Here is a 26,928-nt window from a genome sequence, read left to right on the forward strand (position 1 = left end):
TCCTGGGAAGGGACACTGCCAGGCCAGCTGAGCCAGACTAACCAGAGGGATATTCCAAACCATGGGATGTCAGCTCAGATATAAAAGCTGAGGAAAGGAGGAGGAAGGGGGGTATTCATTGTTTCCAATGTTTGCCTGCTGAGCAGCTGCTCCGTGTGCTGAAGCCTGGCTTGATGGGACATGGCCAGACATCACTGATGATGGGGAGTAGAGAATAAATCTTGTCATTTTCCTCTTTCTTTGTGTGCAAACTTTGGCTTTTGATTTAGTAAAGTGCCTTATCCCAACCCAACAGTCATTTTTTATTCTATTCTCTCTCCCTGTCCATCTGGGAAGGGCAGTGATAGAGAGGCTTGATGGGCAGCCTGTAATTCTCGCCATTCTCATTTTGCTCTTCTTATAGATGGGCTTGGCATCTGCCTTTTCCAAGGACCCCAGAACCTCTCAGATTGCTCTGGCCCTTTTGAGAGCACAGCCCAGAATCCCAGGCAAGGGTGATGCAGCAGTTCAGGAGCACTTGCAGTGAACTGTCCAAGACCACTGAGATGAATCTCACTGGGCCAGTGGAGTTTGTTCCTGGAGTCACTCACAGAAATGTCGAGGTCCAGCAAGGCATCCACCTCTGAACTGGGATTGTGGGATTCTCATGCACCCAGGGGTGATCAGAGAGTCTTTCCCTTTTACACCCATGGGGAGATCATTGCAGGAGTCACAGTCTCTCCCTGGGCTCTCACTGCCACTGCTGGGGGCTGGAGGCACCTCAGCCCTGTGGGGTGTCACCTCCTCTGCCCCTCTCTGAGATGCCCCACGGCCTGAGGGATGGACACAGGGGGAGCTCTGTGCTCAGAAGCACATCCCAGTGCTGCATCCTGGGGGTTTTCCAGGGGATGTGGGGCCCAGAGTGAAGTGACCTCGAGACACTGTGTGTCCCACAGCCCTTCCCAGCACCTCCAGGATTAGCTGATGGTCTTTGTGTTCTCTTGGGTTCATCTCCCCCACACACACACTGTGAATGCTGAAGTCTCCTCTGTACAATTGCAGCATGGCCTTGGGAGCTGCTCATTTGGTGTCCCCATGGAGGGACAAACAACCTGTCAGTGGTGGGTGAGAGGCCAGTGCTGGGAATGGTGTTTGCAGGGGGTGATCTGTGACAATTGCCCTGGGGCCCCTTGCCCAGGGTGTCCAGGAAACAAAGACAAAGCCCAGACCCTGCTCTGCTGCTCCTTCAGGTGTGTCCCTGGAGGCCTGGCTGTGGAAGGGACACTGCTGTGCCCTCTCCTGCTCTCACACACTTTGGCTCTTTACTGTGCTTTTCTGCAGCAGGGCAGTTTCCTGGGGCTTGACAGCCTATGAGAAGACACCAGTTCCTTACAACCCCAGGGCTTGTCACCTCCTCACCCACTCCATAGAGCTGTGGAGGTGTCCTACTGCTCTCCTGCACTCCCCATTCCACACCCCACATCACTCTGCTCCAGGAGCATCTTGTGAGGAACCAGAGATGGGTGGCAGGGCTTGGCTGTCCTGCTTGGCAAAGTCCATCAGGCCCTTTCACAGCCACATTCCACAGTCCCTTTTCCACCTGTAACCAATGACTCTGAGTTGCTGCTTCCCCAGCCCCAGGGAGGGTCTTTTTGTCTGCTCATTCCCTCCAGGGTCTCTTTTCAGTCATGGCCTCAGTGGGGTTTGCTGACACTCTCAGGAACTTGAAGGTTTGATGATGAATTTTGCTTTTTTAGAGTTTTTTTTCAGTTTTCAAATCTTCAGTTCAGGAATTCAGTGCCAGAGTGCTCATTAACATTCAAAACATCCTAACAAGACAAGCCTTTGGGAATAATTTATATTAAGTCTTCAATTCTTTTATGCTTCATTAGACAGATACCAGAAGTGAATTCAATGTGAGTGTAGTACAGTGACAAAAAATGAAGAAATACAGTTTTTGTCCCATTTCCTTTTTCCTGTTTACACACTGAGAGCAGCAAACCCTAATTGATATTGTTCCCAAGCACCAGGGATGGTCTCCTTGTCTGCTCATTCCCTTCATGGTCTCTTTTCACTGATGGCATTTTAACAAAACAAACCCCTGGGAATAATTTACTTTTACATTCTCAAATCTTCTGTGGTCAATTACAGAGATCTCAGAAATGCATTCAAAGTGAATATCTTATACTTAAAAAAAAAACAGAAGCAAAAATATGTCTTTTTTGTGGCCTGTTTATTTTTGCCTGTTTATACATTATTATCAGCAATTCCCCATTGATATTGACTCAGAGCATCTCCTATTTCAGTGTGAATAGATATGAAAATCAAGACCCTTTTTGTCTGACAATCCATCAGACTTTATCCCTAATCCCCACCCCACTATTTCCCTCATCACATCCCTGGCACTCAAAGCAGCCTTGTGTTATCTGAGCTTCCTCCACTAAAGGCTGGACCTGCAGGTTTCAGTTCCTGGGCACCAACTCCCACCTCCTGTACTTGGAGAAAGAGCTGCAGGGATGTTCATGTATTGTCAGCAAACAAAACCAAAGGAAGGCACAGCTCAAAAATAGAAGAAATTCCTCTGCTATTTTAAGTTCACATTACTGACGTCCACTTTCCACAGCAGGCAATTTTAGACCAATGGAAAACACGTTCTGTGTCAGGCACAGATCTAAAGGTCCCTCCAAGCGCTCCCTACCCCAATTCTGTCCATTTTGCCCTTTGCACAAGGTGAGTCACACACTGAAGTCAGAAGTTCCCTTGATCCAGAGCAGGAGGAAAAGAGAGAAAGTGAATGAGTTACTTTGTTGTGCACAGCTAAATCTCCACTAATCCAAATATTTTGGGGTTACAGGAATTTTATTGGGCATGTTCTGCAGCATTTGTTCAGGTCACAACAGGTAAGGTGGGATTGCTGACTGCTGGAGGGCAGGAAGGCTCTGCAGAGGGGTCTGGACAGGCTGGATCGATGGGCCCAGGCCAACTGGATGAGGTTCAACAAGGACAAGTGGTGGGTCCTGCCCTGACGTCACAACCACTCCAAATCCCTGGCCATGCCCTGCATCTGATCCCAAAGCCTGTCCTGTGTCCTTAATACGTCCATTTCCAAGGACTGTGTGGGACAAGGGAGCTTCATACTCTGGGTATGGAGCGAGATCCAAGTGTGACTGGAGTGGGAACCACAACTCATCAGGCTTGTGCTCTTTAGGGGATCGGGAACTGGTGACACTTAGAGGCACAGAAAGTTTCCCTTCATTGCTCACAGTTAAAAATTAAACAGGATACAATTTAAAACCTCCACAGCTCTTTGTGCAGCTTTCCTCAGCCACAGCAACCAGGAAAAGCCACATCCTTGCTGTGCTGGTCCCACAGCCCAGGGTGCTCCTGGCCTCCCTTGCTGCCAGGGCACACGGCTGCCTCCTGCCCAGCTCCTGCCCACCCACAGCTGCCTTACAGGGCTGCTCCCAGCCAGGCAGCTCCCAGCCTGTGCCATGGCCAGGGCAGTGCCCTGCAGGGGCACACACTGCCGTGTGTCCCTCTGCCATTGCAGGAGGTTCCTGCCAAGACAGGCTCTCCTCCTCCCTGAAGCTTTCCCTGAGCACAGAGGCCTGAGAGACCTTTCCAGTGAAGACTCAGGCAGAGAAGCCATGGAGTCCCTCAGCCCCACAGCAGTGTCTGCTGGAATTAAATCCCCCTCCCCATCCCACAGCAGCCCTGCATTTCCCTCCTTCAGCCTTGGTCTCCAGCACAGCCACTGAGGCTCTTTTGGCTCTTGACTTTTCCTGCATCCAGCAACTCCAGGGGAGCTTTGCCTTCCCCACAGTCCCACGTACAAAGCACAGGCCGTGCCCAGGAATTCCTTGTCTGTGCCTGGCCTTGCTGTCAACCCCTGGCAGAGATTCCATGGCCCCTTTGTGCCCCACTGCCCCGCAGCTGGTCCCACAGCCCCCTGTGCAGCCGAAACCCAGGGCAGGAGCATCCAGGGTGGGGAATGGCCCCTCTGATGGGATGCCCAGGGCAGTCCTTGGCCTTCGTCACAAAAGACTGGGGGTGCAATTAACTGGGATAAAATGAATAGTTACTTTTTTTTTTGATAACAGCAGAGTTAGAAGGGGGAAAAAAGGAAAATAATATAAGCGGACAGACACGGTCTCTCATGAAATGCAGTGGCTGTCACTGACAGAGCAAAGCAGGCAGTCTCTTCCTGCTAAAAAGCATCCAGTCATCATTTTCCTCACAGCATCCTTCAGCTCCTGGTTCCTCAGGCTGTAGATGAGGGGATTCACTGCTGGAGGCACCACCGCGTACAGAAGTGCCACCACCAGATCCAGGGATGGGGAGGACATGGAGGGAGGCTTCAGGCAAGCAAATGTGCCAGTGCTGATAAACAGGGAGACCACGGCCAGGTGAGGGAGGCACGTGGAAAAGGCTTTGTGCCGTCCCTGCTCAGAGGGGATCCTCAGCACAGCCCTGAAGATCTGCACATAGGAGAAAACTATGAAAATGAAACAGCAAAAAGCTAAACAGGCACTAACCACAATAAGCCCAAGTTCCCTGAGGTAGGAGTGTGAGCAGGAGAGCTTGAGGATCTGGGGGATTTCACAGAAGAACTGGCCCAGGGCATTGCCCTGGCACAGGGGCAGGGAAAATGTATTGGCTGTGTGCAGCAGAGCATTGAGAAAGCCACTGGCCCAGGCAGCTGCTGCCATGTGGGCACAAGCTCTGCTGCCCAGGAGGGTCCCGTAGTGCAGGGGTTTGCAGATGGCAACGTAGCGGTCGTAGCACATGATGGTGAGAAGGAAAAACCCTGCTGACATGAAGAAGACAAAGAAAAAGACCTGTGCAGCACATCCCATGTAGGAGATGGCTGTGGTGTGCCAGAGGGAGTTGTGAATGGCTTTGGGGACAGTGGTGCAGATGGAGCCCAGGTCTGTGAGGGACAGGTTGAGCAGGAAGAAGTGCATGGGGGTGTGCAGGTGGTGGTCGCAGGCTACGGCGCTGATGATGAGGCCGTTGCCCAGGAGGGCAGCCAGGGAGATGCCCAGGAAGAGCCACAAGTGCAGGAGCTGCAGCTGCCGCGTGTCTGCCAATGGCAGGAGGAGGAACTGGCTGATGGAGCTGCTGTTGGACATTTGCTGGCTTGGGGGACTGTTGTCTGTTGAGGAGGAAAAGGCAGAACTAAGTTAGCTGTGACTATTGTAGCAAAACACATTTTCTCACAGCAACTTGACAATAAGGGTCTCTCTTTTTAAGACCTCTCTGCATCCTGCTCACCTGAGCTCTGGGGTTTGTTGGCTGATGAGGCCATTAAAACAGGGACACTGTAATGGACTCCTGAGGAGTCCTTTTTGCCTTGCAGAGAGAGGGAACTCAGAATGCAGGGTGAGCTCAAATTAATGTACTAGTGATACACCAAAGAGCTTCCAGCCCTACTGGTTGCAATTTGCCCAGCTGAGGAATTGAGCTGAGGGTATTCTTTGTATTTGTTCACCCAGTTGTACCTGCCACAATTACCAGTGGTTGTGGGTGTCTGAAATGCCTGAAATTTTTATTGCACTGCAGGTCAAGTCTTCTGGGTCAAGAGACATGACCCATATCCCTGCCCTGCTCATCCCTGCCCTGCCACGAGGGGGTCACTCCTTCCACCCACACTTTCTCCCTGCAGGGCCATAGGGAGCCCCTTGACCAGGCTGAGCTGACCCTGGCAGGCAGCAGAGACCCTGCCCCAGCACACAGAGCCCTGGGCTGCAGGACCCTGCTCTGCAGGACAGCCCTGGGCACCCCTGGCTGCACTCCCACCCTCACACCCAACAGCCATTCCTGCCAGAAGGGAACCTTCTTGCCCTGTGCCTCTGATGCTCCACACCAGGAAATCCAGGCAAGCCATCCTGACAGGTCCTGTCACTGCTGGCATTTAGCAGGTGTAAGAGACACTTCCAGGAACTCACCTGCACTGCTCTGCAGCCAGAGACTTACCCTGGCAAAGGGCTGTGAAGATTCCTCTCCTGATGAGCTCTCACCTGTCCTCCCACTCCAGGACACCTTCAACCTCTTTCTCACTTCCCTTGCCTGCCCTTGGAGCCTGCAGGTCCTGCCCTGCTCTGCTGTATGGTCACCTCCTCTCCACTGTAGAACTGTGGGAGTCCTTCTGAAAGATCCTGGATGCTGTGGGATGTGCCAGCTTTAGGAGATCCTTGCAGGAAGAGAAGATTAACTTTCCTATAGCCAGAGAATTCTTCATTCAAATACTGTGGAGGTTTCTCCTTTAATGAAAGCTCAGTTCCGTCCCAGCCCAGGCTGCCTCTCACCTCTGTCCCTTCTCTGCTGTGCCCTCGGTGTGTGTAGGCAGTGCCCTGAGCCCTGCTGGGCTGTGCACAGGAGCTGCTCCTGGGCAGAGCTGTCTCTCTGCAGCGCTGCCCGCTTGCCAGGAGCTCCCTGTGTGCCAGGAGCCCGGCCCAGCTCAGCAGCACAGCAACAGCCCAGGGCATTTAATGGCCCTCTGGGGGGTTTGGTGCTGAGTCCCTGAACATCAGACCCTGAGGAAAGTTAAAGTGAGATTCAAACTGTAAAGTTTCTTGTAGTGCTAATGGGTCCCACTGAGGGACACAACTGAGAAAACATCCCCAGGAGTTTTTTGAGCAGAAACGTGGAAACAGGGATGACAGGTCAGAGAATCACAGGATCATCAATGCTGGAAGAGATTTTCAAGATCTTCTAGTCCAATTATCATCCAAGCACCACTACAATCCTCCCCAAATCATATTCCAAGGTGCCAAATCCAACCAACACCTGAGCACTTCAAGATACCACCAACTCCTTTGGCTACTTTTTTCATTGCCTAAAGAAAGTCTCAGTGTAAAAAGAATTTTTTGATATCTAATCTGAACCTTGACCTATGCAAGTCAAGTCTGTTTCCTCTCTTTCCCTCCATATAGTCTTGGCAGAAGAGAGGGAGACCCCTGCTCACTAAGACCTCCTTTTGGGTCTTTGAAGAGAGCAACAAGGTCCTCCCTGAGCCTCCTCTTCTCCAGACTCAAGAACACCAGTTCCTCATCCACAGCAGCACTCAGCGGTGGCGTAACTTCATTCAGGCCACGATAGTCCACAGTCAATCTCCATTCTCCATCTGATTTACGTACAGGCCAGATAGGGCTGTTGAAGGGTGAGTGTGTTCTGCTGACCACCCCTTGGCTCTCCAGCTTCCTGATCATTTTATGGATGGGAATCACAGCATCTCGGTTTGTACGATACTGTCGCCTATGTACAGTTGCAGTGGCCATCGGTACTTCTTGATCATTGACTGGGAGTAATCCCACAGCAGAAGGGTCTTCTGAGAGACCAGGGAGAGTAGATAACTGTTTGGACTCTCCTTCAATCACTGTGGCTACACCAAAAGCCCACCGGTACCCCTTTGGGTCCTTGAAGTGTCCTCTTTTTAAATAGTCCATACCAAGGATGCTAGGGGCTTCTGATCCTGTCACAATGGAATGCTTTTCCCATTGGTCTCCTGTTAGGCTCATGTCAGCCTCTACCACCGACAGGTCCTGAGACCCTCCGGTTACTCCAGAAATAGATACAGTCTCTGTACTCTCATGTTCTGATGGCATTAATGTACATTGGGCACCAGTATCTACCAAAGCTCGATATTTCTGAGGATCCGATGTGCCAGGCCATCGAACCCACACAGCCCAATAAACCCGATTATCATCCTCGTCCCTCTCCTCCTCCTGGCAGGAGGCAGGGCCCCTCTATTGTTGTTCCTGGTCGGAGCATTCTCCATCTGACATGTGCGATGCTCTGTCAGAGGCTCCTTCATCAGCATGGGGGGAGTTGTTTCTTTTGCGTCTCGGAGATCGATGTTTCTTTTCTGTGCTCTTTGCCTCAACTATGTGGACAGCTTTCTTGCCAGCTACTTTCTGTTTTAATTCTTGCACTCGGGCTCTAAGTTTAGAGGTGGGTTCACCGTGCCATTTTTTCATGTTTTCCCCTAGCTCGCGCAGAAGGACCCACAAGAAACCACGCTCACTTTGTGTCTTACTCCTGGGGCTTCCAGTTTTCTCTCGTGCTGCATGAGATGACCGAGAACGGGAATGGGAACGAGAACGGGAACTGGAACGAGAATAAGAACAAGACCTTTCTTTGCGACCTCTAGAACGTCTGTGTCTAGGTTCTTCTTCATACACAGAGCGTCTAGTATTCCTCTGGTGGCCTCTAGTTCTCCCTCGTGCTGCATGAGGTGACCAAGAACGGGAACGGGACCGAGAACGGGAACAGGAACTTGAACGAGAATGAGAACGAGACCTTTCTTTGTGACCTCTGGGACCTTTGCCTCTAGGTTCTTCTTCATACACAGAGCGTCTAGCATTCCTCCCTACCCTTTCCCCACTGTAGAGGGAAGAATGCTGGTAGTTAGAGGGGACCCTCATGGTTTCTGATATTCTCCGTATCCAGTGACACATTCTGTCAATGTGTATCTCATTCTCGTCCATACTTAGAGGGTATGCAGATATCAGACATGGCATATAAGACTTAGGGGCCCCATTCATCACCTTATCCCACATTGGCTGTGTGCATGGCATCTTCTCTGGGACCAAGATGTCATAGTAATTTGGATCAGAGTATATAATCTCCAGCATGGCCAGTTCCCACAGATACTGGATGCCTTCTTCTGCAGTATTCCACTCTCTTGGAGCACTCACCAAATACTCTTTAAATGGCTATCTTGCCCTCACGGCACGGAGGATTCGGGTCCAGAGACTGGATGCCATCTCCCCCTGTCCCATTTCCTGTTCTATTTCACGGTCTCGGGCAAGAGATCCCAATTGTTGTGCTTCATGACCTTCCAGCATATGACTACTGGCCCCCTGGTCCCAACATCGCACCAGCCAGGTGAGGATGCGTTCATCGGGCCACCGACTGTAATCCCTTCGTATATCTCGAATCTCCTTTGGGGTCAATGATCGTATAATTTCACTTTCCCTCATTATTTCCTGTCCATCTCTCCCACGTACTATTCTCTCTACCTGTGTTTTTACTCTTCCACTCCTTCGTGGAACCTCTCTCACTTCCTTTCTGACCCTCTCACGCAAAGATGGGGATTGTTCGCGCCGTGAGGATGAGCTTCTATGGTGTTCACTCCGGGAGGATGGGCTCCTACGTCGCCCATGCTGTGGAGAGAGACTTCTACTTCGTTCGAGCCGTGGGGAAAGACTCCTAGCTCGTGCACCCCGTGAAAGGGAGCTCCTGCGTTGTTCATCAGGTCTGATGAATGGAGGTAGCACATAGTCCTTGGAAGGCTGGGGTAAGGGCCTTCCCCGGTCATCTATTCCCTCAAATGTAGGTCTAGTATGGGGAGGTGGAATCATACCTCCAAAGGAGGGTTGCCTTTGGAGAGGCTGAAACGGTCCTTCCTCAGGCTGACGGAAGCGCGTTGACCTCCTCTCTTCCTCCACTGGGTACTTGCGTATGTAGTCAGAGCACCAATCGTCGAATGTTATTCTATCCCAGGATGCTCGCACCATTCCTTTCCTTTCTCCAGGCATGCCTCTGGTCTCTTTTGGATGTGCCCCCAGTCCCATTAGGTGTGCCTCATCCCTTGTGACCACTCCTCCCTCTCTGGCGGCTGCTCCCTCTTCTACTGTGACTATTCTTTCCTCTCGTGCCGTTGCTCCTTCCATCGTCACAGTAGTTTCTTCCTCTCTCGCAGCTGCTTCTTCGTCTACTTCTTCTTCTTCTTCTTCTTCTTCTTGTTCCTCTTCTTCTTCTTCTTGTTCCAATTGCGGAGGTGGCTCTATGGGTTTTGTAGTCTCCTTTGTCCTCGTTGTTTTCTTCTTTATGGGGGCAATGATAATCTTCCGGTCCATAACTTCAGTTTGAGTTCCCACAGAGCGAATAGGAACTGTATCCGCGTCGGCTTGAGTTTGAGCTTCAACTGTGGTCTTGGTGGGTTTAGTAGGAATGGCCACTTCCAGATCTACAGCTTGAGTCTGAGTTTCCACAGAGCAAATAGAAACTGTATTGACGTCGGCCTGAGTCTGAGCTTCAACTGTGGTCGTAGCAGGCTTAATAGAGATGGCAACCTCCAGATCTACGGCTTGAGTCTGAATTTCTACGGAGCAACTGGAAGCTGTATTAGCTTCAGCTTGCATCTGGGTTTCAGCCGTGGTTGTAGCGGAGACAGCAGAAATAGCCTTGTCCAGATTTGCAGCCTGAGTTTGGGTTTCTGTCGAGCAAACAGAGACTGTATTTGCTTCAGCCTGCGTCTGAGTTTCAGCTGTGGTTGTAGAAGGGACAGCAGAAATGGCCTTGTCCAGATTTGAAACCTGAGTTTGGGTTTCTACTGAGCAAACAGAGGCTGAAACTTGAGTTTGGGTCCCTACAGAGTGAATGGGGGCTTTGTTGGCCTCTGTTTGAGTCTGAGTCTCAACTGTAGTTTTAGCAGGGACAGCGGAGGTAGCCATGTCCGGGTCTGCAGCTTGAGTTTGGGTTTCTACAGATCGGACGGAGGCTGTATTAGTTTCAGCTGCTTGAGTTTGGGTCTCTACAGAAACAACATCGACCTCATGCTGTGTTTGGACTCCGCTTTCGGTAGTCTGAACAGGGACTGCACGGGTCTCGGATGGCATATCTCCATATTCTATCCTGTCCTCAAGCCATTGACAGTAGTCTATGGCACATCGATAAGCACTAGCCAGGCCCCAACACAAAGCAGAGACTCGCGTATACGGGTCCTCATAGGAAAAACACTCTTCTGATAAGCAGCGGGCCACCTCAGCAGAGTCACACACTTCTTCTGGCGTGAACTTCCAAAGAGCGGAGGGTGAGATACGCCCTAGCACTTTACCGAGATCCGACCAAGGCCCATCCCACCCTGGGACTGGCCTGTCCGAAGCCCCTTCCAAAGTTCCAGCGAGTCCCCCAGAGGCATAGCCTTTCTTAGGTACGAAACAAGGGAAGCAACAAAGTGCCAGCATTCTTCCAATCTTATACAACAGTTTCGTTACCTTCATAAACACTAGTGCTGTCACAATACAATTTAGGTAATAACTGGGACCAATTGTAACAGTAGGGATCTCTCTCAATAGTCCATTAATGTCATAATTTAACAGGCCTTTAATGCCAAGATTCAGGAGGGCCTTACATGGATGACAATTATCAGGCAGACCTAGGTATGTCCCTAGGAGACCTCTCAGAGTGGGAGTAAGCATTAGCACCATCAGTATGTAAAAGAATAGAAAGACACTTAACAGGAGGCCTTTCACTACAAGAGACTGCCAGGCCATGCCAGCAGGGTTGGACTGACCTCCTCTGGTACCTCTCAGGTATTTGCTAAAAAGGGTGAAAACCATTCTTTCTATTGTTTACCTTATGCCTGAGTCTCTGTTCCCAAACAAAAACCTTGTTTATAACAAAAAGATACTCTTTTGATAATACCACTTCAGTTGGCAGTTCTCCCGGCCACTGTTCTCTAAACAGAGAATTATTTACAAAACAACTCAAGGTCAGTATCTCGGTGGAACCTCCAATAATGTCGCAGGTTTGGCCTAGCTGTTGCCAACCCTGGACTGGCCCCCCCCTTCCCCTTCCCAGAACCTTCCCAGCAAAGGAAAGGGGAAAAAAAAACTGAAGAGAAACGCACTCTAAAGAAACTGAACTGAATAAAAAGAATAAATTATATTTACTAACATTTACAAACCACACTGTATACACAATACATAGGATCCCACCTCCCAGGGGAGAGGGGAAGGGAGAAAAGGGGATTGATTAGCTGGGAAATAGGGAAGACACCAACCCAACCTAAAGAAACCGAATGAATCAAAAGAAACACAATTAAAAACCTCAAGGAAGGGGAACAAGAATGAAACAATCTCACCCAGGACAGGAGAAACACCAGGGACCAGAGGGACCAGACTTCAACCACCTCCCTCCAGCTCCTCAGCCAAGGAAGGGAAAGTAAGAACAACCACTCCCCCACTGCTACGTGGAAGACACGTGTGGAATACTTGTAACTTCCTTAGATACAATGGTTACTGAGGAAGCCATGGGTCAAACCATTACACAATGGCCTCAACTAGAGTACCCCACCACATCCAGAATAATACTACTAATGTTGACTTCGCAACACTATTCGAGTTGGAGATAGTGGTTCCACCGTCCATTGTGTGGGGACTTTCTTCACCCTGGTATAATGAATCCAATTGTCGATTCCTTGAACTTTCACAGCGGTGTACGTAGTCATGATCACCTGATGAGGTCCGTCCCATTTTTCCTTTAAAGGTTCCTCAGACCAATTCTTTACGTACACCTGGTCCCCTGGAAGGATGTCGTGGACTGGATTCTCCAGGGGCAGAGGTCGATTCCACTGCAACGCTCCCCTTATAGCTGTAAGAGTTTTGTTTAAAGCAAACTCATAATTTAACAACATTTGGTCTCCCGTTAAATGAGGGTTTCCCTGATAAGTGGAAGCATGATAGGGTTTACCATATAAAATCTCATATGGGCTCACCCCTAACTTTTCCCTTGGTTTTATCCTAATTCTTAGCAGAGCTAAAGGTAACGCCTGCGGCCACTGGATCTCCGCTTCCTGACAGATCTTTTTAATTTGGTTTTTCATTGTTTGATTCATTTTTTCTACCTGACCACTTGACTGAGGTCTCCAGGGGGTGTGCAAGTCCCAGGAAATTCCTAGGGCCTTTGAAATTTCTTGTACAATCCCGGCCACAAAATGAGGACCTCTGTCTGATGATATCCCTAAAGGTACTCCAAACCTCGGGATTATCTCCTTTAACAATGTCTTGACAACTTCCTTTGCTTGATTAGTTCTACAAGGAAAAGTTTCTGGCCATCCTGAAAAGGTACAAACATAAACCAGTAAATATTTAAAATTCTGAGCCTTTGGGAGCTCAGAAAAATCCACCTGCCAATAATCTCCGGGCTGTGGTCCTGTTTTAATCACACCCATCTTGATCTGTTTCCTCACCACTGGATTATTCCTAATACATACCGTACACATAGCATTAACTCTTTTTGCTAGTGTTAACATCTGGTTCGAGAATATTTCCTTCTTTAAAAATTTCACCAAATCTTCTGCCCCCCAATGGCACTTACTATGTTCCATTTCGAGCACGTGTTTCATGACCTTTACTGGCAATATTACTTGCCCTACGGGGGTAACATACCATCCTTTAACATTCCTCTTCGCCTGAATCATCTGCGCTAGTTTTTCATCCTCTGGAGAGTAATGGGGTACTGCCTCCATGTGTGCCGCAGCAGGGTTTCCTCGAACCGGCAGCAATGCTAATTGAGTCCATGCTTCCCGGGCCACCTGTCTGGCCACTTGATCCGCTTGCCGATTTCCTTGGAATTCCTTCCCCGGATCATTTTGGTGTCCTTTAACATGCGTTATCGCAACAGCAGCGGGTTTATATATTGCCTCCAGTAATTGGAGTATTTCCTCACGATACTTTATGGACGATCCCTGTGAATTAAGTAGGCCCCGTTCTTTCCACAAAGCCCCATGTACGTGTACTGCTCCAAAGGCATATTTAGAATCAGTCCAAATGTTCACCCTTTTGCCTTGGCTCAAAATCAAAGCCCTTACCAGTGCCCAGATTTCGGCTTTTTGTGCCGAGGTTCCCGGGGGTAGCGCCTTCGCCTCCACTATCTGCTGCAGAGTGACTACTGCATAACCAGCATACCTGGTGCCGTTTTCCACAAAACTGGAACCATCCGTGAATAATTCCCAGTCTGGGTCCGACAATGGTTCGTCCTTTAGATCCTTGCGGCTAGCATATACTTGCTCGATCACCTCTACACAATCGTGTTCCAGTTCTCCCTCCTCCTGAACCGACATAAGGAATTCTGCCGGATTAAGGTGGTTAGTCAATTTTAACTCGATGTCATCCTGTTCCCTCAGCAATACCTGGTACTGAAGCATACGACTCGAAGAGAGCCAATGCCCCCCTTTTTGTTCTAATACAGTAATCACCATATGTGGCACATAAACAGTCATGCGCTTTCCCAAGGTTAGTTTACGCGCTTCTTGAATCAGGATTACTGTGGCTGCCACTGCCCTCAGGCATCCCGGCCAGCCACTACTCACTGTGTCCAGTTGTTTAGAAAAGTACCCAACGGGCCTTTTCCATGACCCCAACTTTTGTGTAAGTACTCCCAGGGCCAATTGTTGCCTCTCATGTACATACAATTGAAAGTCCTTGGTTAAGTCAGGCAATCCCAAGGCTGGTGCCTCCTTAAGAGCTTGCTTCAGCTCCCGAAACGCTTTTTCCTCCGCCGGTTCCCATATGAACTCCTGCCTTTTCACCGCCTCATACAGCGGTTTAGCCATCAGTCCACAGTCAGGGATCCATAGTCGACACCAGCCAATCATTCCTAGAAAAGATCTCAGTTCATGGTGATTACGGGGCACCGGAATGTCACAGATTGCTTTTATGCGGTTCGTTCCCAATCGACGTACCCCTTGGGAAATTTCACAACCCAGGTAGATAACTTTCTGTTTTACCAACTGTGCCTTTTCCCTAGAAACTCGGTATCCTGCTTGCCCCAACATGTTCAATAGATCAATAGTCAGTTTACAACAGAGTTCTCGTTCTGTGGCTCCCAGGAATATATCGTCTGTGTATTGTAGAATTACATATGAAAAAGGTGAATCTTTTACCTGAGTAGTTCTCCATTCTTCCAATTCTTTGGCTAGCTGATTACCAAATATAGTAGGTGACGATTTGAATCCTTGAGGCAGTCTAGTCCAAGTAAGTTGGCACTTCCGTCCCGTGTCTGGATTTTCCCATTCGAATGCAAAGATATGTTGGCTTTTGGGTGCCAGAGGGATGCAGAAGAAGGCGTCCTTTAAATCAATTACTGTGAACCACTGAAATTTCTCAGAAACAGATGTTAACAGCGTATACGGATTAGCTACCACAGGATATATATCTTTAGTGATTGCGTTAACTGCCCTTAAATCCTGGACCAACCTATAATTTCCGTTTGGTTTTCTGACGGGAAAAATAGGAGTATTATATTCTGATTCACATTCCTGCAAAATACCTAAACTTAAAACTTGATCAATCATAGGAGCAACTCCTTTCCTGGCCTCAAGCCTTATAGGGTACTGTTTCACCCGCACCGGTTGTGATCCTTCTTTTAATTTCACTATCACTGGTTCAGCAGCTTTAGATTTACCAGGGGTCCCTGTTTCCCATACCCAAGGTACTACCGCCTGCTCAATTTCCTGAGGTATCATCTCTTTCTCTACTTCCTTAATCACAAATAATTTTGCTATATTTTCCTCAGGTATTTCCAATTTTACTCTATCCTTTTCAAATATTATCCTTGCCTGTAACGCTGAGAGCAAGTCCCTCCCAAGCAACGATTCCGGACTATTTGGCATATATAAAAACTGATGATCCAATTCCTTTCCCCCAAATTTAATATCGAGTGGCCGCAGGAATGTCCTTTCCTCTACTTCCCTGGATACCCCAACTACCGATACTTTTGATTCACTTAATGCCCCCCGCAATTCATTCATTGCAGAATAACTAGCCCCCGTATCCACTCTAAATTCCATAGGTTCCCCCTCTATTTCCATTATCACTTTGAGATCCCGATCTAGTCAGCTCTGATTCTGAGTATTTCCCATCATCAATGATTGAGCGACACCTTGTGGATTTCCCACAAATGGATTCATTCCATTCCCCATAGTATTTACTGGGGTCATTCCATTATTAAAAGGACCCCCAACCATTTGTATGCCCTGACTAAGTGGGCATTCATTCTTCCAATGTCCCAACCCTTTACAAAGTGCACATTGATTAGGCCCCAATATTCCACGAACATTCATTCCTTGGTTACCGAAATCCCCTCTCCCGAATCCACCACGTCCTCTTCCGCAACCCCTACCTCAAAAATTTCCCCCACTACCACTCGTAGCCTGTTTCAATACAGCCAACATGCCTGCCTGCTGTTTCTTTGTCATCTCCTTTTCCCTATTATTATATACTTTCCATGCCACCTCTAACAGCTTTTCCAAATTCCGCATTTCTTCTCCTTCTAATTTTTGCAGCTTTTTCCTAATATCTTCCTGTGAGTGTCCCATAAATATTGAGGCCAGCTGAAGTTTACCAGGTTCTGACTCTACATCCAAGTTAGTATATTTTCGAGCAGTATCCTTCAACCTTTCCAAAAATGCCGACGGAGATTCCCCCTTTTCCTGTCTCACCGAGTATAGCTTTGACCAATTCAAAGTTTTAGGAATACCATCACGAATTCCTTCAACCAACAATTCTTGATACTCCTTAAGTGCCTCATACCCCCTCGATGTATTAGGGTTCCATCCTGGATCCTCCCTTGGTACCAAATCATTAAGCATGCTATGAGTCACTTGGGCCCTAATCATAACTCTAGCCTGGTCAGTCATAACCTTCATCACCATCTCCTTTTCAGTAGAATCCATAAGTGTGTCTAACAAAACTTGTAAATCATTCCAATCCAGGTTTTGCGCCTTAATAACCATTTTTACCACCCGTGCAACCTTCTCCGGATTCTCCCGATAAGCTCCGGCTGACTGTTTCCAAATCATCAAATCGCTAGGTGAAAACGGGACCTTAACTATAACCCTTCCACCATCTGCCCCCACCGCCTCCCGTAGAGGCGCCATCAATTTAGGTCACACGTCCCCCTCCTTCCCCTTTTGCCTTCCCCGGCGTGTGCGTCCAGTTAATGGGGTTCTTTGTACATCACCCCTATTATCTAACTCCGACTCTTCGTCTGAAGAGGAGGGAGCAGAGGTCTTTTCTTTTCCTATTTTAAGGCTTTCAAGAGAGGGACACGGAGGTGCACTAGGGGAGACCAACAACGACACGTCTTCCTCCGGGGGCTCAATAAAGCGCAACTTTCGCTCTTTACAACCCACACATTCATTATTAATAGTTTCCAAAACCAGCATACCACATTCTTTTAACCATTCAGTTTTTCCTTTTAAATGATAAAACAAATCTAAGTAAGGTATCTCATCCCATTTATCATTTTCCCTTAAGAAACCCATCAAAGGAGCGATAATCTCCATAGTCATTGTACCATTCCGCGGCCATTGCATTCCCCCCATTTCATATTCTGGCCAAACATGATTACAGTAATCAATCAAGTTCTTTTTCTTCATACTTTGTTAAAAATTCCCCGTTTTCCAGTGCTTCAACAAACACCCGAGGGGGGAATCCTCGGGAATATCCTCATCGTTAGAAGACATTATCCCACAGCTCCAGAATGACAACATATATAACAGAAATACGTACGACGCTGCGACTAACCACCAACCTATATCCCCAACTTGCCAATTCTAGTCGCTACCGAATGGCAAGTACCGGACCTGCACGGTTCCTATGTACGTGTCTTACGGCCGGTGCCTAGGCTTCCAATACCAACCAACCAATCTTACCACCCCCTTTCAGAATAAAGCCACCCCCCTTTCAAAATAAAGCACCTTCAGGCTCACCTCTATGTAGTTGTCCGACAGGCGCAGGGTCGAGCATGAACTGATGACTCCCCGAGGAAAATGCTCGGTGTCGGCTTGGAGTGGATCAAGACGCGAACCGCCCCAGCAGCCCTCGGAGCCCCACGTTTGGGCACCAAAAACTGTTGCCCGTTTAAAGGAGAACACAAACCAACAGTATGTCAGTTTATGCGGTGCTTTATTTGCTGGGCCTGGGAAACCTGGGGACTATTGTCCTAAGCCAGGATTCCAACGAGCCATTCTTGAAGACTGCTTTTATACTTTTTCTACAGCGTTGTACGTGCACAAAGACACACGATCTTGTCCATAAATCAGTTACATAGGTTATACATATACAATTGATATCCGTCTTCAAGGGTTAAAAATCTACCATGCTCGTCTAACACAGGATACTGGTTAATTAGACTCCCATCACCAAACCATTTGCAAAACCCCTTACATATGTTGATTCTAATCTTATCTTTAAGCAACAGTTTGTTTTCTTCCTCAGGTTCTATTTACTTCACTAATCCCTTTAATTATTGTCCTGCTGTTCCTAGCAAATTCCCAATAGTTTCTAGGCCCCCACTACTGTTTCAAGTTACCCCACCTCAGGCCCAGTTAAACCCCGTAAACCTTAGCATAACTACTTCCACGATTAGATTTACGAATATATTTGTAACAACATGAACAGAGGAATCTTTCACAAGACCAGGTTACCCAGAGCTCTGTCCAATCTGGCCTTGAACACTCCAGGGTTCAGGCAGTCACAGCTTCTTTGGGAAACCTGTGCAAGTTCTTCCACACCTTTAGAGGAAAAAACTACTTCCTAAAGTCTCATCTAAAGCTACTCTTTGTCAATGTGAAGCCATTCCTCCTTGTCCTGTCACTCCTGGCCCTTGTAAACAGTCTCTCTCCATCTCTTTGTTGGCTCTTTTCAGGTCCTGGAAGGCCACAAATAGGTCACCTCAAAGGTTGTCTTCTTCAGGCTGAACAATCCCAGCTCTCTCAGCCTTCCCTCATGGCAGAGTTGCTCAATCCCTCTCATCATCTTGCTGCCTCTTCTGGGCTCACTCCAACAGGTCCATGTCCTTGCTGTGCTGAGACCACAGAGCTGGTGGCAGCTCTGCAGGTGGGGTCTCACCTGAGAGGGCAGAGGGGCAGAATCCCCCTCCCCTGCTGCCCAGGCTGCTTTGGAGGCAGCCCAAGACACCACTGGTCACCACTTGCCTTGGTGACCAAAGATCCAGGAACACATCCCCCCTGGAAAGGCCTCCTATTACCTGGGTCAGGAAGTTTCCCCCCTATGCATTCCAGGAGTTTCCTGGAGTGTCCAGAGCCCTCCTTGCTGCTTTCCCAGGAGGTGTCGAGCAGGTTCGCTCAGCAGGAGAAGGGCCTGTGAGCTGTGGCACCTGGGAATATGGTTTAGTTGTTGGTGAAGGTGACAGTGATGATAACTTGGGCTCCAGGATCTTAGAGGTCATTTCCAGCCTTAACTACTCTGTGATTCCATGGTGACTCAGTCACTTCCCTGGACATTCTCTTCCAATGCTTGATAACCTCAGTTGCACAGACACCACAGGCAGCCAAGCCCTGTCCTGCCAGCCTGCACAGCCCAGCCCTGCATCTCTCTGGCCCTGGGGACAGCAGGGGACACCTCAGTTCCTCTTTCATTGCCATGTGCCACCCAGCAGGCTCTGAATCAAACCTGTTGCTTGCCTGGGACTTTGGGCACTTGGTACCAGCTTTCTGTGTTCCAGTGAGGAGTGATAAAGATCCTCACTGGGCACCTGGAAGTCACATCAACCTCCCAGTCCCTTGACAGTCACAGCTGAGCTCAGCACAAAAGCTCCTTTAGGTCTGGAGGTTCTTTGCAGCAGCTTTTTAGCAGAGCTGCCACCTGGGCCAGCAAAGGGGATGCTGAAACCTCTGTGAGCCTTGTCAGCCTTGGCTCCTGTAGGACAATAAGGAACTACAGAATCATAAACAGTTTGAGTCAGAAGGGCCCTTATAGGTCATCCAATCCAACTCCCTGCAATGAAAAGGGACATTTTCAACTAGGTCAGGTTGCTCAGAGCCCCATCCAAGCTGCCCTTGAATGTTTCCAAGGGTGGGACACCGACCACCTCTCTGGACAACAACCCGCAGTGTAAAAGATTCTTGTTTATATCTAGTTTGAATCTGCCCTCTGTAAGTTTAAAATTGTGATCTCTTGTCTTATCAAGCCCATCAAGCTCATCTGCCCAGGCCCTGCTGAAAAGTCTTTCAGGTGCTCCTGACAAGCCTTGACCAAACCAGATGAGCCATGAAAGTTCCCTTGGCTGTTCCAGGTGTGTGGTGAAGTGCCCTTGACTGTGCCAGGTGCTCCTGTATGATAAAGGTGGGGACAATCCTGACCATAACAGGTGGGGATCACAGGACAATCACCCACTTTCTGAAAGCCTTGGAACATTTCCCTACATGAATCGTATGTAGCACAAGTGGAACAATTCCCAAACATTTTGGAAACTCCAGTAATTACTGACATGGGAATGGAAATTCAGCAGAGAACTAAAGCCAGTCACCCTGTGACCCCACAAACAGAGGTCCTGAGGGAGGCCCTGGAGCTCCCCAGCACCTCCCTCTCAGTGGGCACCTCTGGGAGCCTCTTGGAGCTCGGGAATCCTCAAGTTTGCAACACTCCAAAGAGCGTCGCTGATGCCCAGGACAATTCTGATCCCCCTCAACAAACACACCCCTCCAGGTGCCCCCCTTGTCTCTTGGGAAACACAAAGGGACGGGATGGGAGTGTTTCACTGACAACCAGGAGAATTGTGGATGGGCACCTTTACTCACACAGATATTGATATGTCCACACATCTCTGCCTGTGTGTGTGTGAGCTGAGTGTGGTGTGAATGTTGTTGTTGTGTATCTATAACTGAGTCACTGTTAAAATTGTAGCAAATGGTGCAGATTCACTTGATAACTGATAAACTCATAAATGATACAGTGCTACTACCCTGTTTTAACTCTTTTGTATCAAAATCCTTTGTACTCTGACCATCTTGCAGCTCAACCCTCTGTGTAAATCATCCTCTTTCATTAAAAAAAATATTTTTTTTGTGACGCCCAATTTGAAATTTCCTCCTTAGCAAAACTACAAAACAACTCCAATTAGTACAAATCTTGAAGACTTGAAAACAATTAAAGAAAGAGAAATAAATTGTTTTTCTGTGTTTTAATGAGCCCCACTGTGTATTTGGAGATGAGTCCATGATCCTCAAGTAGTGAGACAAAATTTGAAAAACTGCTCAAGAAGTCAGAAGCCAAACTCCAAGTCCCTTGAAGCATCAATGGGCCCCATTGAGGGCAGGCACTGACAAAGCCTCCCCAGGGACTCCTTAGAGCAGATCCCTGGAGGCCCTGATTGCAGGGAGACAAAGGTTCTGTGCAGGCACCTGCAATGCTGAGAAAACCCTGGGCTGGTTGGAGAAAGTACAAAAGTCAAGGCCTGAACCCCAGGCCCTGGGACAGCAGGTCCTGTCCCTCACAGGTGGCTCAGGGCTGTTTGTGGGGCAGTGGGATGGGAGGGGGAGGAACAACAAATGTCCAAATCTGTGCAACCCCTCCCAGCCTCCTCAGGGAGGGCTGAGGGAGAAACCAAGTCCAGAATGTGCAAAGAAAGTTCCTTCTGGTGACCTCAGTGGCAGGGACACCTGCCAGACCCCAGAGGACAAAGGCCTGGGTGCTTTTGTGCCTTCCAGCCCTGCCAGAGCCCTTGGCCATCTGTCCTGCAGCCTGTCCTGCCCTGTCCCTGCTGCTCCTCTGGCCTTGCAGGCTGCACACACCCATCCTGCTTTGCCACCAGCCCTCCCAGCAGCATTTCTGTGCCCTCACTGATGTCTCTGCTCCATCTCTGGCTGTTCCCTGGAACACAAAGCCATGGGATGATACTGACACCCTCTGGGTGACCTCTTGCACCTCAAGGCTCCTTTCTGAGTGACATTTCTTTATCCTCCCTTCCACTCAGAAACTTCCCAGTTGCACTTTGTGACTTTCCTTCTCTTTCCACTACCAAGAAAAGCTCTGTCATCCTGGCAGAATCACAGAATATGCTGAGCTGGAAGAGGCCTGTAAGGATAATCAAGTCCGACACTTAGCCCTGCACAGGACCATCCATAGGAGTGAAACCATGTGAGGATCATTCAAACCCTCCTTGAGCTCTATCATGCTTGGAGCTGTGACCAGTGCCCCAGGGTGAGTGTTCAATGCTCACCCAGATCCTCCTTGAGCCCTCTCCAGTTCTTCCTCATTCTTCCACAATGAGGAACCTCAAACCCAAACACATCAGTCCAGATGTGTTACCCCAGGGTTCATTCAAAGGGGGTGACACCTCCCTTGTCCGGGTGGCCACACTCCCTCCAAGGCAGCCTCATGTTCTGTTGTCCTTATTAACTTTGATCCTGAGCCCCTGTGCCACGGGACATCCCTCACACAGCCCAGGCCCTTCTCCTCGGGGTCACTCCAGAGCTGTTCAGGTCCCTGCCCTCATCTCTGGGTCATTGTGCCCCCAGGGCAGGACTGGCCTCTTTGCCTTCTTAAACTCCAACAGGTTTGTGTTGCCAGAGCCCAGAGCTCCTCAGGGCCCCTGAGAGGGCCTCTCAGCTGGGGCAGCTCTCAGTGTGTGTGCACAGGTGGCTCAGCTGCCTCTGGGTGCCCAAGGCTGCTGCTGCCTGTCAGGGAGGTGACAGATGTGACCTGGCAGCCCCTTCCCAGCCATGGGCCCCTGCAGATGCTGAGGCACAGCTGACTCCTCACAGCATTGCCACCCATCTGCTCCTTGTGTGCCATGAGCTGATCAGGTCCAGGTCACCTCACATTCCTCTCCCAACACCTTGTGCCTGCCCTGGGCCCTCAAGGTCTTTGCCCTGATCCCAGGAAGGGGCATGGAGAGTAAATGGTTGCAAGCTTAGAGTGTGGGAAGAAATGCCCTCAGTTGTGGTGTTGAGGTAAGGATTTATGTATTAGGGTTTAGAGTTTGACATTCAGGGGTAGGGCTTGGGCAGAAGTTTAGGAAGGTTTGGTGTTGTGCTGAGTGTCTGATTTGTCCTTAGCAAGTGGGGTATATTTGTGAGAGAGGGTTAGGATTAAATTGAGAGGTTTAATGCTTGTGATGGGGCCATGGATTAGTGCCAGTAACAGAGTCCAACTAAGGGTACAGGGAGCTTGAGCTTTGACTTCCTGGTAAAGCTGAGATTGGGATCAGAGTAGTGGATTCCTTGTCCTGTGAGGGCAGCACCTTTCAGTGGTGTCAGGGTTTGAGGCTACTGGTAAGAAACTGGGTAAAGGCCTACCAGGAATATTTGCACAGTCAGCATTGCAGCACCCTCAGTGTTACCTGAACCAATTTTTACCCCATCAAATTCTTTCATCTCTGTTTGCCAAGCTACTTTTCTCTCCCCTAAATTCACTCTATTTCTTCAGAGCCATCTCCTCTCTCCAGAGAGCCTGTCCCGAAATGAGTCTGTCCATACTGGCCTGGGTGGCAGCTCCTGGTTCCCACTCCCTGCTCCCTGCAGGGCCCTGAGCTGGTGAAGCTGCTCTGCAGAGGGAGGGGACTGTGGTGCCCTGGGGCCATGGGGTGACCCTGCACTGGCCATGCTTGCCAGGGTGGGAAGCAGACACAGCTGGGTGGGGATCACAGCTGCTGAGCTTCTGTCCATGTTCCCAGATGGCTCAGGAGCCAAGGACAAGGCTGAGCAGGACCAGGGGGTGTCTCCTATGGCACCAGGGCAGGGTGGGGTGGCACTACATCCAGCCCATGGGCTCCTCTGAAACATGCCACAGGCTTGTGTCCCTTTGCCTACTGGCTCCCCAAAGCATCTCCTGGCACTGAGGAGCCAGGAGTGTTCTCTACAGGTTCGTCTTTTCTTCTGCATGACTCCTCTTTCAATGGTCATTCCTTTTAGGAAATGCCACTCCTGGCTCATCCAGGCTCACTAACTGGCCACAGGGATCCCTTGAGCTCTCCTGGACACTACAATAGCTTCTCTCCAGGACGGCATCAGCCACCAGTCCCACTGCAGGTGGGACAGCAACAGGCAGATCCATCAAAGACCTGTAACACTCTGCTTGAACATGTGCAACCAAGAATGGGGCTCTTGGTCCATCCCTTGGTCCCAACAGATTCCCATGGGTATCTGATCCCGTCCCTCTGAATCCATCAAGAAGCCAAGAGCCAAAACCATTTTAACGGATGAGCTCCCTGGGTGTGTTCCTGCCCCCAGCTCTGAAGAGATGTCCAGCCCCTGGCCCTGCCCTGCAGTGAGACCCTTTGGCCATGGTGGTGCCTGCCCAGAGCCCAGCTTTGACACAGGGGTCACATGGCCCGTTCCTGCTGCAACCACGGGGATGGCTCTGTAGGGACAACAGGATTGTCACAGGTTACAGGACACCTTGGGGCTCCCACAACACTCAGGGCAAGAAAGGACACTGTGGAAGGGAGGGGAGCCCATCCATGGAAAGACCATGTGCTGCTGTCCTTGGCCAGGGATTCAGGGGAGCAGCAGCCCCGAGTCACAGGCACAGAGAGCGAGTGCCCACCAAGGCACCAGGGCCAGCCCCAAGGGCACCAGGGCTGCTCCTCCACGGGGCAGCTGCACGTTGGGCTGCTGAGACCCTCCTGAGAGCTGGGGCTGCTCCAGCAGCTCCAGAGGGTGGAATAAATGGGAGCTGAGAGAAAAAATTTTTTCCTGTGTCCTTTAATGAGATCATCATCACAGGGATCCATCTGTACTTGAGTATGTTGGGTTAAGAATAAGCTGAGAGAAGGCCAAGATAATACAGAGAAACCTGACTAATACCAACATGAGTAACCTGACCTAGTGAGTGCCACCCCTGCCAGTGGTGGAGTAGTTGGAACTAGATTGATCTTCAAGGTCTCATCCCAACAGAACAGTTCTGGGATGATTCAATTCTATCACAGGTATAGAAAAAGAAAGAGAAACAGAAAAAGAAAGTTATTTCTGGCTATTCTTGAGGTACAATTGGAGCCCCAGTGGGGTAATTGGAAATCTTAATCTGAAGTGGACTGTGTTCAAAGGCTTTGCAGAGGGCATCCTTGATTTCCTTGTTTCTCAGGCTGTAGATGAGGGGGTTCAATGCTGGAGGAGCCACTGAGTACAGAACTGAAACTACCAGATCTAGAACTGGGGATGAGATGGAGGGAGGCTTGAGGTTAGAAAATATGCCAGTGATGACAAACAGGGAGACCACAGCCAGGTGAGGGAGGCACGTGGAAAAGGCTTTGTGCCGTCCCTGCTCAGAGGGGATCCTCAGCACAGCCCTGAAGATCTGCACATAGGAGAAAACTATGAAAATGAAACAGCCAAAAACTGAAGAGGCAGTAACCACAATGAGCCCAATTTTCCTGAGGTAGGATTGTGAGCAGGAGAGTTTGAGGATGTGAGGGATTTCACAGAAGAACTGGCCCAGGGCATTGCCATGGCACAGGGGCAGGGAAAATGTATTGGCTGTGTGCAGCAGAGCATTGAGAAAGCCACTGGCCCAGGCAGCTGCTGCCATGTGGGCACAAGCTCTGCTGTCCAGGAGGGTCCCGTAGTGCAGGGGTTTGCAGATGGCAACGTAGCGGTCGTAGCACATGATGGTGAGGAGATAAAACTCTGTCATGATGAAGAACAGAAAGAAAAACACCTGTGCAGCACATCCTGTGTAGGAGATGGTTGTGGTGTGCCAGAGGGAGTTGTGCATGGCTTTGGGGACAGTGGTGCAGATGCAGCCCAGGTCTGTGAGGGACAGGTTGAGCAGGAAGAAGTGCATGGGGGTGTGCAGGTGGTGGTCGCAGGCTACGGCACTGATGATGAGGCCGTTGCCCAGGAGGGCAGCCAGGGAGATGCCCAGGAAGAGCCAGAAGTGCAGGAGCTGCAGCTGCCGCGTGTCTGCCAGTGGCAGGAGGAGGAACTGGCTGATGGAGCTGCTGTTGAACATTTGCTTCCTCTGGATATGGTTATCTATTGAGGAAGAAAAGGCAGGACTGAGTTAGGCCAGACCATATTAGCAAAATGTATTCGACATTCAGGGTCTCTCTTTTAAGGAAGACCTTTTTGCACTCATCTCCCCTGAGTTCTGAGTTTTTCTGGCTCATGGAGGCATTGAGAGCAGGGATCCTGTAATGGGCTCCTGAGGATTCATTCTTGCTGTGCAGTAAGAGGGTAACTGAGAACATGGGGTTACATCAAATTAAATGCACTTCTGATGTTTCAAAGTGTTCCCAGCATTGCTGGTCACAGCCTGCCCAACTGTGGAACAGAGCTGAGGAAATTTGGTGTCTTTTATTTGGTTTCAGTTCAACTTGTCAGGAGTGGGTTTGGATGGCTGAAAACTCTGGAATTTCTAATGTGCTCCAAGTGAAATCTTGTCAGTCCTGAGAGGCAAAGGAATGGTCTCTTACTGCAATGGCAGGAGAGCTGCTCTGGTCATCAGTTCTGTTCTCAGCTGACCTGTGCTGGCAGCTTGGCCTGGAGGAGGATCACACAGAGGAATTCCCTTAAAAAGAAACAAGTCACAACTGTGATCAGAGAAATTCAGGTTCAAAGGGACTTCTCATCTTTCCTCAGGGTGCCCCATCTTTCTCCTCCCCGACTGAGACACAGAGGGATCAGTTCAGCTGCCCAAGAGCAGCTGCCCAGAGCATTTCCATGGATTTAGCCCTGAGGTGTCCTCTCCATGGGATCTTATACAGAACAGAGACAATATGGGAGAGCTGTGCCCTTCTGGAGGGAACCCTGTAGTCCTGCAGGACAGCAAGGGAAGCAGCTGAATGTCTTCAAGTTGCCTGGAGGGGACTTGGGAACTTTGCTCCCACAGATACTTCCTCACAGCAGGACCCAAACGGTTTGTGTCTCAACAGGAACTGAACCTACCGCTCTCAATAACCCATATGGGCTCAGAAGTCCAATTGTGAGAGCAAGAGCAGCACAGGCCACATCCTTCCCTGGGCTCTGGCTGCTGCAGGGCAATGCACACCTGAGCCCCCACGGGCCTGAGGGCAGAGGCTCTGCTGAGGCTGGGAAAGGAGCCCAGGGAGGAGTTGGTCAGGGGAAGGTGTCTGTGCCCCAGGGCCAGCAGGGAGGTGCCCACATGCCCCTCCCCAGCATCTGTGGCAGCAGCTCCCTCTCCCTCCCTGCCTGTCTGTGCTGTGAGGAGCTGTTCCTGCCAGCAGCCACCTCCCTGTGCCCAGCTCAGCTCCCTCCAGTGCTCACACAGCCCATGCCCACTCCACTGCCCAGGGGCAGCTCTGCATGTGCAGGGGCTGGAGAGCAGATCCCAGACAAGCTGAGGTGGCTGGGAAGGGGAAGGTGTTCTGAGTGGATGTGCTTCCTGAGAAGTGCCCTTGGACATGGCAGGAGGTGGAGCTGAAGCTGAGAGAAGCCCAGAGCCATTGTAGCTG

The 26,928-nt window shown here is 49.7% G+C and overlaps 3 protein-coding genes across 4 annotated transcripts in view; 1 reads left to right on the top strand and 2 right to left on the bottom strand.

Annotated features, from left to right (window-relative positions):
- LOC139673817 (zinc finger protein 850-like) overlaps positions 1 to 26,928 on the top strand; it is a 584,874-nt gene that overhangs the window by 321,532 nt on the left and 236,414 nt on the right. The window lies entirely within an intron of this gene.
- Positions 1 to 26,928, bottom strand: part of LOC139673815 (zinc finger protein 850-like) — a 262,338-nt gene that overhangs the window by 82,254 nt on the left and 153,156 nt on the right. The gene's annotated exons all lie outside the window — the stretch shown is intronic.
- On the bottom strand, positions 24,489 to 25,466 carry LOC139674131 (olfactory receptor 14A16-like). Its single transcript, XM_071560277.1, has one exon. The coding sequence runs from the start codon at positions 25,464 to 25,466 to the stop codon at positions 24,489 to 24,491; it is 978 nt and encodes a 325-aa protein (XP_071416378.1).

This window comes from Pithys albifrons, chromosome 7 (assembly GCF_047495875.1).
Source record: "Pithys albifrons albifrons isolate INPA30051 chromosome 7, PitAlb_v1, whole genome shotgun sequence".
Classification (NCBI taxonomy): domain Eukaryota; kingdom Metazoa; phylum Chordata; class Aves; order Passeriformes; family Thamnophilidae; genus Pithys; species Pithys albifrons.